The sequence below is a fragment of the Hyperolius riggenbachi genome, chromosome 4, assembly GCF_040937935.1.
Source record: "Hyperolius riggenbachi isolate aHypRig1 chromosome 4, aHypRig1.pri, whole genome shotgun sequence".
In the NCBI taxonomy this organism is placed as follows: domain Eukaryota; kingdom Metazoa; phylum Chordata; class Amphibia; order Anura; family Hyperoliidae; genus Hyperolius; species Hyperolius riggenbachi.
Window position 1 is genome coordinate 17,492,490 of NC_090649.1, and position 15,934 is coordinate 17,508,423.

Below are 15,934 nucleotides of genomic sequence, written 5' to 3' on the forward strand. Positions count from 1 at the left end.
GTGGTGAAAAAAAACAAGATATAGATCATTTCATTGTGATTAGTAGTGATTAAGCTATTGGCAAATGAAAGGGATGAGCACTGAAAGGTGAAAATCGCTCGTCCGTTAAGGTAAAAACCTCCTTGGGGTGAAGTGGTTAAAAACCAAATTTAAAATCCGTTCAAATCAGTTCTCTCAAAAATGACATGGTCTTTTTGAAAAAAAAAATGTTTTTATACCATGTTACTATTAATCTCCCTAACATATGAGGCAAATTTGGTGATCACAGCATGTACTTTCCTTTACTTTCAATTTGGTGCCTTTGACTTCAATAAAAATGGAAACAAAATTTGGTATTTACCGGCAATACTCAGAATTCTGACAAATTCGGAATAAAGCCGTTCCGACCATCCCTATTGCCCGGCAGTCCTGCTGATCTCTTTGGCCGCAGTAGTATCTGAATCACACACCTGAAACAAGCATGCGGCTAATCCATCCACGCTTCAGCCAGAAACATCTGATCTGTTGCATGCTTGTTCCGGGGCTGTGGCTAAAAATATGAGAGCACACTATTCTACCATGCAGCTCGGGGTCACCCAGAACCACTAGAAAAGTATAAGGGACTAAACGAGATGGAAAAGCCCTCCTACTAAAACGCAATGCTCAGAGTAATGTGCCCTCCTACTTAAAAGTAATTTGGTGTAATTTGCCTTCATTTTCCACTGAGTGTACTTTTTTAGTAGGGGGGATTTTTGTCCCCTCTATTAGCTCCCTTTACCTTCCTAGTGGTTTTGTGTCACCATAAGCTGTCTGGGTATTCCGTAGTACTGGTCCAAGCCCTATCCCATAGATCAGGGATAGGGAACCTATGGCTCGGGAGCCAGATGTGACTCTTTTGATGGCTACATCTAGCTCACATACAAATCAGTAGGGGTTGATTGACTAAGCTACACTGCTCAAGCAGCGCAAGTACAATTTTCAGAATAGGCACCCTACTGCTGTATCACGCACTACTAACTCACTTGCGCTACCCCAAAATTAATGGCTGCTCCAATTTTCCCACTCTGGACCCTGTCAGGTCCAGTGACTTTGTAGGACAAGATCCCTGCACTTTGATTGGCCCAATAGGCTGCCTGTCACGTGACAAGCAGCCTATTGGGCCAAAGTGCGGGGATCTCATGCTACAAAGTGAATCAACCCCCAAGTCAGCTAGCTAATTGTACAAGCTGTTAGTCTGTGTTTCTCCTGTCTGGCTCTCGGGGAAATTGCTGATGTTGCTGAAACCCAAGAGAAATGGAAGACGTGTCTGACACTTCCGCTGCCTGTCGGATCAACTGTACACATCACCATGGCAACAGGGCAACACAGCCCTCTGCTGTGCATATGCACTGTCCCAGTTTGAAACATATTGTACGGCTCTCAGGAAAATACATTTTAAAATATGTGGAGTTTATGGCTCTCTCAGTCAAAAAGGTTCCTGACCCCTGCCATAGAGCCATATCAATCCCTGCCATGTACTGATGAGGACCAACAGTCCGAAACCAGCTGTCTGCATGTTGAGTTGATGTGGCTCTCTCTATAAAATGTATACGTTATACGTTTGCAATACACCAGCGGTTTTGGATGTAAGCCTGGCTTCAAGGGAAATAGAGGGCATTTGCATATTTGGGAGTGATGTATCATGGGAAACCACAGTTGCTCCCATATAGCTGAATTATCCCAAATACCTTCTGTTTTAAGAAGCTACTTGGGTATTCTGTTTAACTGGAATAATAACAGCTTTGTCTGCACTACAAGAGCTCCTATAACTAAACTTTGCCAGAGAATCCCCTCACCCCATAGTGATCCACTAACCAATCATTTCCTGGTGATGGAACATATCAATGAGAATGGACAGCAGTTACAATCGCCATAACAGTTTATGCAACATATATAAACGAGCCATATTATGAGGATACTTACCATACCACTGTAGTGCTCCCCTCTTTACCGAATCTATGTCCATTTCAGTTTGTTGAAGGAGGAAAAACATGTCTTCTGGCATGGTTGGCAAATAGGAATTCTAAAAATAAATAAAAACATAAACGTATGCATACACACACATATATAAATAAGACTACATCACACATAATCATCTGGAAATCAGCTCTCTGGCTTGTGTATGTTGTGTTTAGAATCTATCCATTCAAGACTAAGCTTAAAAAACAAAACAAAAAAGTCCTGTCTTAGATGTTGTAAAAAACTGTTAGGGCTCTTTCACACTACAGGCAGCGGTGAAAGGCCAAAACGCGGCGTTTTGGCTGCAGGCGTTTTGAAGGCGTTTTCAAGGCGTTTTAACGCCAATACAGCACTATCAATTGTAAGAGAAACGCCGCGGCAGGCCCAGAAAAAGCGCCTGGGAGCGTTGAAACGCAACGCTCCAAAACGCGGCGTTAGATGTGAAAGGTAAAATGAAAGTCTATGGACTTTCATTTTACCTTGGAAAACGCCAACTTTGGCCGTGGCGTTAAAACGCCGAAAAAGCCCTCTAGTGTGAAAGAGCCCTTACAGTGCACCTATGGTGACCAGTAAACACTAAAAACAATCTGACCCTCTTATATGAGGATGTGTTATAACAAAATAGACAAAGAAATGTTTTAAAAAAAAATGACACGGTAAGTCGGGCTCTGACATGGGGTGCATGTATCAATGCAAGCACCCTTATCTAGTGCTAGAAACTCTTTCCAATCACCATGTGCCACAATAAGCATAGCTCCCAATTGTCTCTCTTTTGGAGGGACAGTCCCTCTTTGGGGACCCTGTCCCTCTGTCCCTCTGTCCCTCTGTCTCTCTCATTTGTCCCTCTTTCAGGACTCATGCACTTATCTATGTAATTGTATGTATTTTTTATATTGAAAACTGTGTTAAATTGACTCTAAACTTTATTCCCATCCTTTCAATTGATATATTTCTTATTTTCAAATTTGAATATGAAGGAAAATGGACCAGGATAAAAAGGACCAGTGTGGTTTGAGTTGTAACCATGTATAGCCAGAATTATAGCCAGAATGCGGATCCCAGATCGCATGGGGCTCTGCACCCTGAGCTATACCAGCCTATGTGGCTCACTATGTGGGAGGGTGGGAGGGTCTCTGAAAGAGAAGGGTTGCAAAGCCTTCTTCATTACCCCCCCTTCCTTCCCCAGACCTATGCCAAGGGGGAGGTGAAAGGATGGGCCCTTGCATCTCCTTGGGGTTTTAGAGGTTCTGAAGTAACCTTTGCCTATTTCTACAAAGAGTTAAAATTTAACTCTTAAGAAGAAATAAAAGTAATGACAAATATTTATATTTAATGAATGATCTCACATTAATATCCTTGGAAATGATGCCACGCCAATATTCTCTTGATCTCATTGTTGTGTTTCTGTTTCATTTTTAACCCTTTATGGAAATAGGTGAAGGGTGCTTAAAGCGGTTTAAAACGCTGACAAAATTTTCAACAAAAATGTGTTTTCCTACTTTTTATCACCCATACAATTATCATATTTGCTTTTGTGCACAAGTATTAATATTCATTTAGACATTATAACTTCCCAAAGTTCCGTTTATTTACTTTGAAAGCTGCGGGTGCATTTTATTCATAACTGTTGTCATTCTGTTGTGAATGCAGCCATCAGTGATTTCTGACCTGCGTTTCACCCCAGGACTCATCAGCTGAAGAAATGGTAATAGAACAATAATAGTAATGAGTGTGTGCTCTGTGTGCAGGTACCAGCACTGGTAAAAAATACTTGCAAAAAGGAGGAGAACAAACCAGTATATGCTGCTCAGAAACTGCACTTTAATAATTAATCATTAAAACACACACATGAATTCCATTGAAATGTCAGAAATTTCTTGACATGGATAATACTGTAAAATACAATATTAAGTGCTGCATACTATACGGACAGTAGGAAAAAGTCCCTTAAGAAAAGCTTATTTCCCTGGATAGGGATCAACCCCTAGAAGGCAGGTTGCTGGTACACGGGGATTTGAGCAAGGCTATAATGTCACCAACCCACCCCTAAGGCCAATGAAGCTGGTCTAAATCCTTGGTGATGCCCCAACTGCATCTACGTGAGGGACCCAGGAGAAAATATCCTGGGGATAGAAACCTCTCACAGAGGGCAGAAAGGACGTGACCAATATGTTCAATGATCAGTCTCTCAGCAACCCACAAAAAGAGGGGAAGAACACCCAGATGATAGAACCTATACTGTTCCTTAAATCAGGGATAATTGAGGACACCCTATCCCGACCTGTGAGGAAACCATCATTAAGGTATTTTGGTAAAGGTTATAACCACTCACAGAGGATAAAAGGGTGTGACCAATATGATCAATAATAAGCTATTCATAGAATGCAAAAAAGCCGGTGAACAGTGAAACATGTGAGAGTGCCGCCATGAAAGAATGTTATTGCCAAAACCACACTAAAGTACAAAGGTATTGGATGATCTAAGCAGATTCCCAAATCAGAGTCTCTGAATCTTAGGTTACAATAGAGAACGCCACATGCTCCTTAGACCTACAAAGAAAGTCCAGGTAAAATAGAGGTCCAATCACAGCATAATTGGTAATATGGCTGAGAATAATTAGAAGGGCCCCTTTGCATGAGGCCAGCAGTTAAGTGATGTACAGTTCTCAGACCAAAGCGTGCTCCTTCAATTGTAAATCATCTCCAAGTGGAATATATATCACCACCCCATTGCATAAAGTTCAAAAAAAGATCTTTGAAATGCCAAACAGTCTATGCTGGATCATAGTAGATTCCACCAGAATCAGCCACCTCACTGCTGCATCCTTGATGTATATAAATGCACTTGCTGGCAGTTAATGGACAGTAGATGAAACACTGTGATCAAAGCACTTGGTGTTACCAGTGAAGAGAAACTGCGTAGTTAGTTGCACATAGTGATTAACATCACACTTTGTTTGCAAAATTAATGGCATTTAGCGGCCATCGCGCAGTTAGTATAGCGCTGTAAACAGGACTCCAGGCGTTTCTGATAATATCAGGCTGGATGGTCTAATCAACCATGTGAAAAATGTCAAAAGAAGACGCTATACACCCAGTCATTGTAGGATCAATGACCATAATATGCCATTTGTGCAAGCTGGAAGTAGCAGCGGTACGTCAGAGTCACTTATCTGATCCAGTAGTGTGTTATGATCGGCAAGCTGCATGCGGATTCCGTGCAGGACGGCTGATGGTGGCTTAGCTGGATGGCGACAGACAAACTTTCCCTCGTGTGGTAATGGCGGCGGCTCACATGAATCAAACCCGGCTACAGAGTACTGTTGAGCGTAGCATGACGTCTACCTGACATTTCAATGGAATTCATGTGTGTGTTTTAATGATTAATTATTAAAGTGCAGTTTCTGAGCAGCATATACTGGTTTGTTCTCCTCCTTTTTGCTCATCAGCTGAAGTCCTGCACAGCCAGAGAATGTTTACATAAATGTATCAAGTAAAGAATGTGTACACAAGATAAGCTTAACAGCAGTTCAGATGTGGGTTCTCCCTGCAGAAGAAAGAGTCAGCCCTGTGATGTAACCCTTTGAATGCTGTTTTACTAAAAAAAAAAAACCATTGTGTTAGTATATTATATGCTGTAAATAATCTTTTAGAGCAAAGAAGAAATTCTGGGTTATATTCTGCTTTAAACAGGAACTGTCACTAAAGTCTTAAAAATGTAAAACACATACAAATAAGTACATTTCTTCCAGAGTAAAATGAGCTATAAATTACTTTCCTCCTATGTTGCTGTCACTTACAGTAAGTAGTAGAAATCTGACATTACAGACAGATTTTGGACTAGCCCATCTTCTCATAGGGGGGTTCTCAGGGTTTTCTTTATTTTTAAAATGCACTTAGTGAATGGCGGTTGCTCCGTCCAACTGCCAAAATAGTGTACAGCGAGCAGTGAAGCTGGCCAGCATCATTGTATAAATATTTTTCAGGGAATGTCTTTATAAAGAATAAAGGCCATGCTGAGAATCCCCCATGAAGAGATGGACTAGCCCAAAATCTGTCGGTAATGTCAGATTTCTACTACTTACTGTAAGTGACAGCAACATAGGAGAAAATTAATGTATGGCTCATCATACTCTGGGAGAAATGTACTTATTTGTATGTGTTTTAAATTTTAAGATTTTCACGACAGTTCCACTTTAAGTACCCCTTTATTCATTTCACCTGGGAGGTGGGGCACCTGGGGCCTCCTTCTTAAAGAGCCTACACACTCCTCCTTCTGAGCAAGAAGATGCCCTTGTTCATGCTTTAGACTAGGGCTCTGGGGGAGAGTGGCCCTAATACTGATAATTGGATTACCTAATAATGCAAATTGAAAGTCACATATGGTTACCTTATACTAATATTTAGAAGCACAGTTGGCTACCTAATACTGGGGGGAATCTGGCTACCCAACATTGGGAGATACCACTGGCTACCTAACACAAGGTTGATGTCTAGCTACCTAATACTTGGAGGGAGGGGCACCTTTGGCTACCTAATATCATCCAGGGGCACATCTGTCTACTTAACACTATAAGGTGTACATATGGCTCCCTAATACTATTTGAAGGTAAGTCTGGCTAAATAATACTGAAAATTAGGGGACACATATGGCAACCTTATACTAATATCTAGGGACACACCTGGCTATCTACCTAATAACTGTGGCTACTTAATACTGGGGGACACCTCTGGCAACCCCATGAAGAGGGTGGGTGTGAACCTCTTGCTGCCTAATATTATTTGGGGTACACCTGGCTACTTAATACTATGGGAGCAGGATTTCAGAATTATCTAATTTTGCTAATTGAGGAAGCATGAGTACATAATACTTATTTTTAGGAGCATACCTAGATAACTTTTATGCTACTATCTGTGGGGAAAAGGGTCATATATGGGTTCTTAATACCACTATCTGAGGGTAGGAGGAGCATACATGGCTTCCTAACACCGCTATATGAGGGTAGGAGGGTCATATATGGCTTCTTAACAGTACTATCTAAGGGGAGGAAGATCATATATGGCTTCCTAATACCACCACCTGAGGGGAGAAGGGTCATATATGGCTTCCTAATACCACCACCTGAGGGGAGAAGGGTCATATATGGATTCCTAATACAGCTATCTGAGGGGAGAAGGGTCATATATGGATTCCTAATACTGTTATCTGAGGGGAGGAGGGTCGTATCTGGCTTTCTAACACCTCTATCTGTGGGCAGGAGGGTCAAATATGGTTTCCAAATACCGTTATCTGAGGGGAGGGTCATATATGGCTTCCTAATATGGCTGAGGGGGGGGGGTCATAAATGGCTTCCTAATACCGCCATCTGAGGGGAGGAGGGTCATATATGGCTTCCTAATACCGCCATCTGAGGGGAGAGTCATGTATGGCTTCCTAATACTGCTATCTGTGGGGAGGGTCATATATGGCTTCCTAATACTGCTATCTGTGGGGAGGAGGGTCATATATGGCTTCCTAATACTGCTATCTGAGGGGAGGAGGGTCATAAATGGCTTCCTAATACCACCATCTGAGGGGAGGAGGGTCATATATGGCTTCCTAATACCGCCATCTGAGGGGAGAGTCATATATGGCTTCCTAATACAGCTATCTGTGGGGAGGGTCATATATGGCTTCCTAATACTGCTATCTGTGGGGAGGAGGGTCATATATGGCTTCCTAATACTGCTTTCTGAGGGGAGGAGGGTCATATATGGATTCCTAATACTGCTATCTGTGGGGAGGAGGGTTATATATGGCTTCCTAATACTACTATCTGAGGGAAGAAGGGTCATATATGGCTTCCTAATACCGCCATCTGAAGGTAGTAGGGTAATATATGGATTCCTAATACCACCATCTAAGGGGAGGAGGGTCATATATGGCTCCCTAATACCGCCATCTGAGGGGAGGAGGGTCATATATGGCTCCCCGAATACCGCCATCTGAGGGGAGGAGGGTCATATATGGCTTCCTAATAACACCATCTGAGGGGAGGAGGGTCATATATGGATTCCTAATACTGCTATCTGAGGGGAGGAGGGTCATATATGGATTCCTAATACTGCTATCTGTGGGGAGGAGGGTTATGTATGGCTTCCCAACACCACTATCTGAGGGAAGGAGGGTCATATATGGCTTCCTAATGCCGCTATATGAGGGGAGGAGGGTCATATATGGCTTCTTTAATACCGCCATCTGAGGGGAGGAGGGTCATATATGGCTTCCTAATACTGTTATCTGAGGCCAGGAGGGTCATATATGGCTTCATAATACCGCCATCTGAGGGCAGGAGGGTCATATATGGCTTAATAATACTGCTATCTGAGGGCAGGAGTGTCATATATGGCTTCCCTAATACCGCCATCTGAGAGGAGGAGGGTCATATATGGCTTCCCTAATACCGCCATCTGAGGGGAGGAGGGTCATATATGGCTTCCTAATACCGCTATCTGTAGGGAGGAGGGTCATATATGGCTTCCCTAATACTGTCATCTGAGGGGAGGAGGGTCATATATGGCTTCCCTAACACTCCCATCTGAGAGGTGGAGGGTCATATATGGCTTCCTAATACCGCTATCTGTAGGGAGGAGGGTCATATATGGCTCCCTAATACCGCCATCTGAGGGGAGGAGGGTCATATATGGCTTCCCTAATACCACCATCTGAGGGGAGGAGGGTCATATATGGCTTCCCTAACACTCCCATCTGAGAGGTGGAGGGTCATATATGGCTTCCTAATACCGCTATCTGTAGGGAGGAGGGTCATATATGGCTCCCTAATACCGCCATCTGAGGGGAGGAGGGTCATATATGGCTTCCCTAATACCACCATCTCAGGGCAGGAGGGTCATATATGGCTTCCCTAACACTCCCATCTGAGAGGTGGAGGGTCATATATGGCTTCCCTAATACCGCCATCTTAGGGGGGGAGGGTCATATATGGCTTCCCAATATGGCCATCTGAGGGCAGGAGGGTCATATATGGCTTCCTAATACCGCCATCTGAGAAGAGGAGGGCCATATATGGCTTCCTAATAATGCTATCTGAGGGGAGGAGGGTCATATATGGATTCCTAATACTGCTATCTGTGAGGAAGAGGGTTATATATGGCATCCTAATACCACCATCTGAGGGGAGGAGGGTCATATATGGCTTAATAATACCGCCATCTGAGGGGAGGAGGATCATATATGGCTTCTTTATTACCGCCATCTGAGGGGAGGAGGATCATATATGGCTTCTTTATTACCGCCATCTGAGGGGAGGGTCATATATGGCTTAATAATACCACCATCTGAGGGGAGGAGGGCCATATATGGCTTCTTTAATACCGCCCTCTGAGGGGAGGAGGGTCATATATGGCTTCTTTAATACCGCCATCTGAGGGGAGGAGGGTCATATATGGCTTCTGTATTACCGCCATCTGAGAGGAGGAGAATCATATATGGCTTTCTAATACCATCATCTGATGGGAGGGTCATATATGGCTTCCTAATACCGCCATCTGAGAGGAGGAGGGTCATATATGGCTTTCTAATACCGCCATCTGGAGGGAGGCGGGTTATTGCTTCCAAATACAGCTATCTGAGGCCAAGAGAGTCATATATGGCTTCTTTAATACCGCCATCTGTGGGGAGGAGGGTCATATATGGCTTCCAATTACCGCCATCTGTGGGGAGGAGGGTCATATATGGCTTCCAATTACCGCCATCTGTGGGGAGGAGGGTCATATATGGATTCCTAATACCACTATCTGTAGGGAGGAGGGTCATATATGGATTCCTAATACCACTATCTGTAGGGAGGAGGGTCATATATGGATTCCTAATACTGCTATCTGTAGGGAGGAGGGTCATATATGGATTCCTAATACTGCTATCTGTAGGGAGGAGCAGTGTTGCCAACCTTTCACGTTATTTTTTACTGACAAATACCTAAAAATTTACTGACAAAAGATTTTTTTTACTGACAAAACCCCCTGCACCACGCGTAGCGCGGCGCGCGGGAAAAATGGGCGTGGCCATGCAACAGAATGTGGGCGTGGTCATGGGTGGAGCCAAATATACATGATTTTAATATTGCTGTGAAAGGTCTGCCAGGGAAGTTTGAGCTCTGCCATAGTGTTTCCACCCCCCTTCCCCCAAAATACATGTAATCTTACAGCATTTCACCAAAAATCCACGTAATCTGGCAGAGGTTCTTCCAAAATATAGATAATATGGCAGTGGTTCCCAAAAAATAGATGTAATCTGGCAGCAGCGATTCCCCCAACATACACGTAATCTGGCAGCAGTTCCCCAAAATACATTTAATCTGACAGCAGTGGTTCCCCAAAAATAGGTAGCCCCAGGTCTATAGGTGTCCCCAGAATAGGTGGCCAGGGGTATAGATGTCCCCAGAACAGGTAGCCAGGGGGAGAGATGTCCCCAGAACAGGTAGCCAGGGGTAGAGATGTCCCCAGAACAGGTAGCCAGGGGTATATGTGCCCAGTATATGTAGGCAGGGGTATAGGGCCGGTTCTAGACTGGCACATATGAGGGGGCAGTCAAATGGGTAGGGGGCAACATGCTCGAGGAAATTTGCGGCGACTAAAGTGGGCATGGCAAATAGATACACATAATGAGAGACAGCGTTTCACCAGTAAATGCACGTAATGACAGACAGCTTTTCACCAGTAAATGCACGTAATGACAGACAGCTTTTCACCAGTAAATGCACGTAATGAGAGACAGCTTTTCACCAGTAAATGCACGTAATGACAGACAACTTTTCACCAGTGAATGCACATAATGAGAGACAGCTTTTCACCAGTAAATGCACGTAATGAGAGACAGCTTTTCACCAGTAAATGAAAATAAGAGACAGCTTTGCACCAGTAAATGCACATAATAAGAGACAGCATTTCACCAGTAAATGCACATAATAAGAGACAGCTTTTCACCAGTAAATGCACATAATGGCAAACAGCCAGTGTCCTCAGTATATGTAGCCAGCAGATATATGTGCCCAGTATATGTAGCCAGAGGTATATGTCCCCAGTATATGTAGGCAGGGGTATATGTGCCCAGTATATGTAGCCAGAGGTATATGTCCCCAGTATATGTAGGCAGGGTTATATGTGCCCAGTATATGTAGCCAGGGTTATATGTGCCCAGTATATGTAGCCAGGGTTATATGTGCCCAGTAGATGTAGCCAGGGTTATATGTGCCCAGTAGATGTAGCCAGAGGTATATGTGCCCAGTAGATGTAGCCAGGGTTATATGTGCCCAGTAGATGTAGCCAGGGTTATATGTGCCCAGTAGATGTAGCCAGGGTTATATGTGCCCAGTAGATGTAGCCAGGGTTATATGTGCCCAGTAGATGTAGCCAGGGTTATATGTGCCCAGTAGATGTAGCCAGGGTTATATGTGCCCAGTAGATGTAGCCAGGGGGTATATGTGCCCAGTAGATGTAGCCAGGGGGTATATGTGCCCAGTAGATGTAGCCAGGGTTATATGTGCCCAGTAGATGTAGCCAGAGGTATATGTGCCCAGTAGATGTAGCCAGATGTATATGTGCCCAGTAGATGTAGCCAGGGTTATATGTGCCCAGTAGATGTAGCCAGGGTTATATGTGCCCAGTAGATGTAGCCAGAGGTATATGTGCCCAGTAGATGTAGCCAGGGTTATATATGCCCAGTAGATGTAGCCAGGGTTATATGTGCCCAGTAGATGTAGCCAGGGGTTATATGTGCCCAGTAGATGTAGCCAGGGTTATATGTGCCCAGTAGATGTAGCCAGAGGTATATGTGCCCAGTAGATGTAGCCAGAGGTATATGTGCCCGGTAGATGTAGCCAGGGTTATATGTGCCCAGTAGATGTAGCCAGGGTTATATGTGCCCAGTAGATGTAGCCAGGGTTATATGTGCCCAGTAGATGTAGCCAGGGCTATATGTGCCCAGTAGATGTAGCCAGGGTTATATGTGCCCAGTAGATGTAGCCAGGGTTATATGTGCCCAGTAGATGTAGCCAGAGGTATATGTGCCCAGTAGATGTAGCCAGGGTTATATGTGCCCAGTAGATGTAGCCAGAGGTATATATGTGCCCAGTATATGTAGCCAGGGTTATATGTGCCCAGTAGATGTAGCCAGATGTATATGTGCCCAGTAAATGTAGCCAGATGTATATGTGCCCAGTAGATGTAGCCAGAGGTATATGTGCCCAGTAGATGTAGCCAGAGGTATATGTGCCCAGTAGATGTAGCCAGGGTTATATGTGCCCAGTAGATGTAGCCAGGGTTATATGTGCCCAGTATATGTAGCCAGGGTTATATGTGCCCAGTAGATGTAGCCAGGGTTATATGTGCCCAGTAGATGTAGCCAGGGTTATATGTGCCCAGTATATGTAGCCAGAGGTATATGTGCCCAGTAGATGTAGCCAGGGTTATATGTGCCCAGTATATGTAGCCAGGGTTATATGTGCCCAGTAGATGTAGCCAGGGTTATATGTGCCCAGTAGATGTAGCCAGGGTTATATGTGCCCAGTAGATGTAGCCAGGGGGTATATGTGCCCAGTAGATGTAGCCAGAGGTATATGTGCCCAGTAGATGTAGCCAGGGTTATATGTGCCCAGTAGATGTAGCCAGAGGTATATGTGCCCAGTAGATGTAGCCAGGGTTATATGTGCCCAGTAGATGTAGCCAGGGTTATATGTGCCCAGTAGATGTAGCCAGGGTTATATGTGCCCAGTAGATGTAGCCAGGGTTATATGTGCCCAGTAGATGTAGCCAGATGTATATGTGCCCAGTAGATGTAGCCAGGGGGTATATGTGCCCAGTAGATGTAGCCAGGGTTATATGTGCCCAGTAGATGTAGCCAGAGGTATATGTGCCCAGTAGATGTAGCCAGAGGTATATGTCCCCAGTAGATGTAGCCAGAGGTATATGTGCCCAGTGGTAGTAGATGTAGCCAGAGGTATATGTGCCCAGTAGATGTAGCCATGGTTATATGTGCCCAGTAGATGTAGCCAGATGTATATGTGCCCAGTAGATGTAGCCAGGGGTATATGTGCCCAGTAGATGTAGCCAGAGGTATTTGTGCCCAGTAGATGTAGCCAGGGTTATATGTGCCCAGTAGATGTAGCCAGGGGTATATGTGCCCAGTAGATGTAGCCAGAGGTATATGTGCCCAGTAGATGTAGCCAGAGGTATATGTGCCCAGTAGATGTAGCCAGGGGTATATGTGCCCAGTAGATGTAGCCAGAGGTATATGTGCCCAGTAGATGTAGCCAGAGGTATATGTGCCCAGTAGATGTAGCCAGGGGTATATGTGCCCAGTAGATGTAGCCAGAGGTATATGTGCCCAGTAGATGTAGCCAGAGGTATATGTGCCCAGTAGATGTAGCCAGGGGTATATGTGCCCAGTAGATGTAGCCAGAGGTATATGTGCCCAGTAGATGTAGCCAGAGGTATATGTGCCCAGTAGATGTAGCCAGATGTATATGTGCCCAGTAGATGTAGCCAGAGGTATATGTGCCCAGTAGATGTAGCCAGGGTTATATGTGCCCAGTAGATGTAGCCAGGGTTATATGTGCCCAGTAGATGTAGCCAGAGGTATATGTGCCCAGTAGATGTAGCCAGAGGTATATGTGCCCAGTAGATGTAGCCAGGGTTATATGTGCCCAGTAGATGTAGCCAGATGTATATGTGCCCAGTAGATGTAGCCAGAGGTATATGTGCCCAGTAGATGTAGCCAGGGTTATATGTGCCCAGTAGATGTAGCCAGATGTATATGTGCCCAGTAGATGTAGCCAGAGGTATATGTGCCCAGTAGATGTAGCCAGAGGTATATGTGCCCAGTAGATGTAGCCAGATGTATATGTGCCCAGTAGATGTAGCCAGGGTTATATGTGCCCAGTAGATGTAGCCAGATGTATATGTGCCCAGTAGATGTAGCCAGAGGTATATATGTGCCCAGTAGATGTAGCCAGAGGTATATGTGCCCAGTAGATGTAGCCAGGGTTATATGTGCCCAGTAGATGTAGCCAGATGTATATGTGCCCAGTAGATGTAGCCAGGGTTATATGTGCCCAGTAGATGTAGCCAGGGTTATATGTGCCCAGTAGATGTAGCCAGATGTATATGTGCCCATGGGTAGCCAGGTGACCCCCTAAAGCAGGAGGGGAGCAGCTCGCTCTCCCCTCCTGAACTGAGTGACTGAGTGGCTGGCAGTGGCAGGCGGCAGTGAGCGGAACTTACCTGCGTCTTCTCTCGTCGCCGGTGCGGAATGATCTGCCGCTACTCTGGTCTGGTCCAGACCAGAGCAGCAGAACTTCCGGCGCAGGAGCGAGACGGAAGGTAAGTCCCGCCCGCTGCCAAATGCCACTCCGCACAGATCAGGAGGGGGACAGTCAGCGAGGGAGGGAGAGCACTAAGGTGAGAGAAGGGGGGGGAGATTGCCCCCCTTCTCCACCGCTGCCCAAAGCTCTTCCTTCACTGCGCCGCTGTCCTCCTGAAACAGAGCGGGCGGCCTTTTACGGACGCTGCTGAATTCCTTACGGAATTCACGGGCAGCTTAATTTGTATAAAAAATTACGGGCTGCCCGTAAATTTACGGGCGGTTGGCAACACTGGGGAGGAGGGTCATATATGGATTCCTAATACTGCTATCTGTAGGGAGGAGGGTCATATATGGCTTTCTAATACCACTATCTGTAGGGAGGAGGGTCATATATGGCTTTCTAATACCACTATCTGTAGAGAGGAGGGTCATATATGGATTCCTAATACTGTTATCTGTAGGGAGGAGGGTCATATATGGCTTCCTAATACTGTTATCTGTAGGGTGGAGGGTCATATATGGCTTCCTAATACCACTATCTGTAGGGAGGAGGGTCATATATGGATTCCTAATACCACTATCTGTAGGGAGGAGGGTCATATATGGATTCCTAATACTGCTATCTGTAGGGAGGAGGGTCATTTATGGCTTCCTAATACCACTATCTGTAGGGAGGAGGGTCATATATGGCTTCCTAATACCACTATCTGTAGGGAGGAGGGTCCCTACAGATAGTGAAAGAAGCCATATATGATCCTCCTCCCCTCAGATAGCAGTATTATTAAGCCATATATGACCCTCCTCCCCTCAGATGGTGGTATTAAAGAAGCCATATATGACCCTCCTCCCCTCAGACGGTGGTATTAAAGAAGCCATATATGACCCTCCTCCCCTCAGATGGCGGTATTAGGAATCCATATATGACCCTCCTCCCCACAGATAGTGGTATTAGGATGCCATATATATCACTCTCCCCTCAGATGGTGGTATTAGGATGCCATATATAACCCTCTTCCCCACAGATAGCAGTATTAGGAATCCATATATGACCCTCCTCCCCTCAGATAGCATTATTAGGAAGCCATATATGACTCTCCTCCCCTCAGATAGCATTATTAGGAAGCCATATATGGCCCTCCTCCTCTCAGATGGCGGTATTAGGAAGCCATATATGACCCTATCTGAGAGACTTAGAGAGCTACTTATAGGGGCACTATGCTGAAAACAACATTTAAAATGGATATATACTAATTTATATTAGATTTAAGATAAAGAAGTACATTTCTGCCAGAGTAAAAAGCACTATAAATGGCTTTATTCCTACATAGTTGTCACTTACAGTAAGTGATTTTGGAATCTGATGGTTCTTACCTGCTACCGACAAGTTTTTGGACTAGTCCTACTCCTCATGTGGGCACCTAAAGGTTTTCATTATTCAGCATTTCCTTGTAAGAATCTCTATAAAGAAAAGATGTTGGACGGGTAGCCTGTTCGCTTGCACACTATTCTGACAGTTGGACTAAGCAACCCTGAGTATCCCTCATGAGGAATTGAACAATTCCAAAACCTGTCGGAGGTCAGGACCATCAGATTAAAA

At 44.8% G+C, this 15,934-nt stretch overlaps 1 protein-coding gene across 1 annotated transcript in view; it reads right to left on the minus strand.

Moving 5' to 3' along the window:
- LOC137504562 (E3 ubiquitin-protein ligase RNF213-like) overlaps nucleotides 1–15,934 on the minus strand; it is a 526,907-nt gene that overhangs the window by 129,700 nt on the left and 381,273 nt on the right. The window contains exon 41 of the mRNA XM_068233144.1: nucleotides 1,942–2,041. Within this exon, the coding sequence (XP_068089245.1) occupies nucleotides 1,942–2,041 (100 nt within the window). The remainder of the gene's footprint in view (nucleotides 1–1,941; nucleotides 2,042–15,934) is intronic.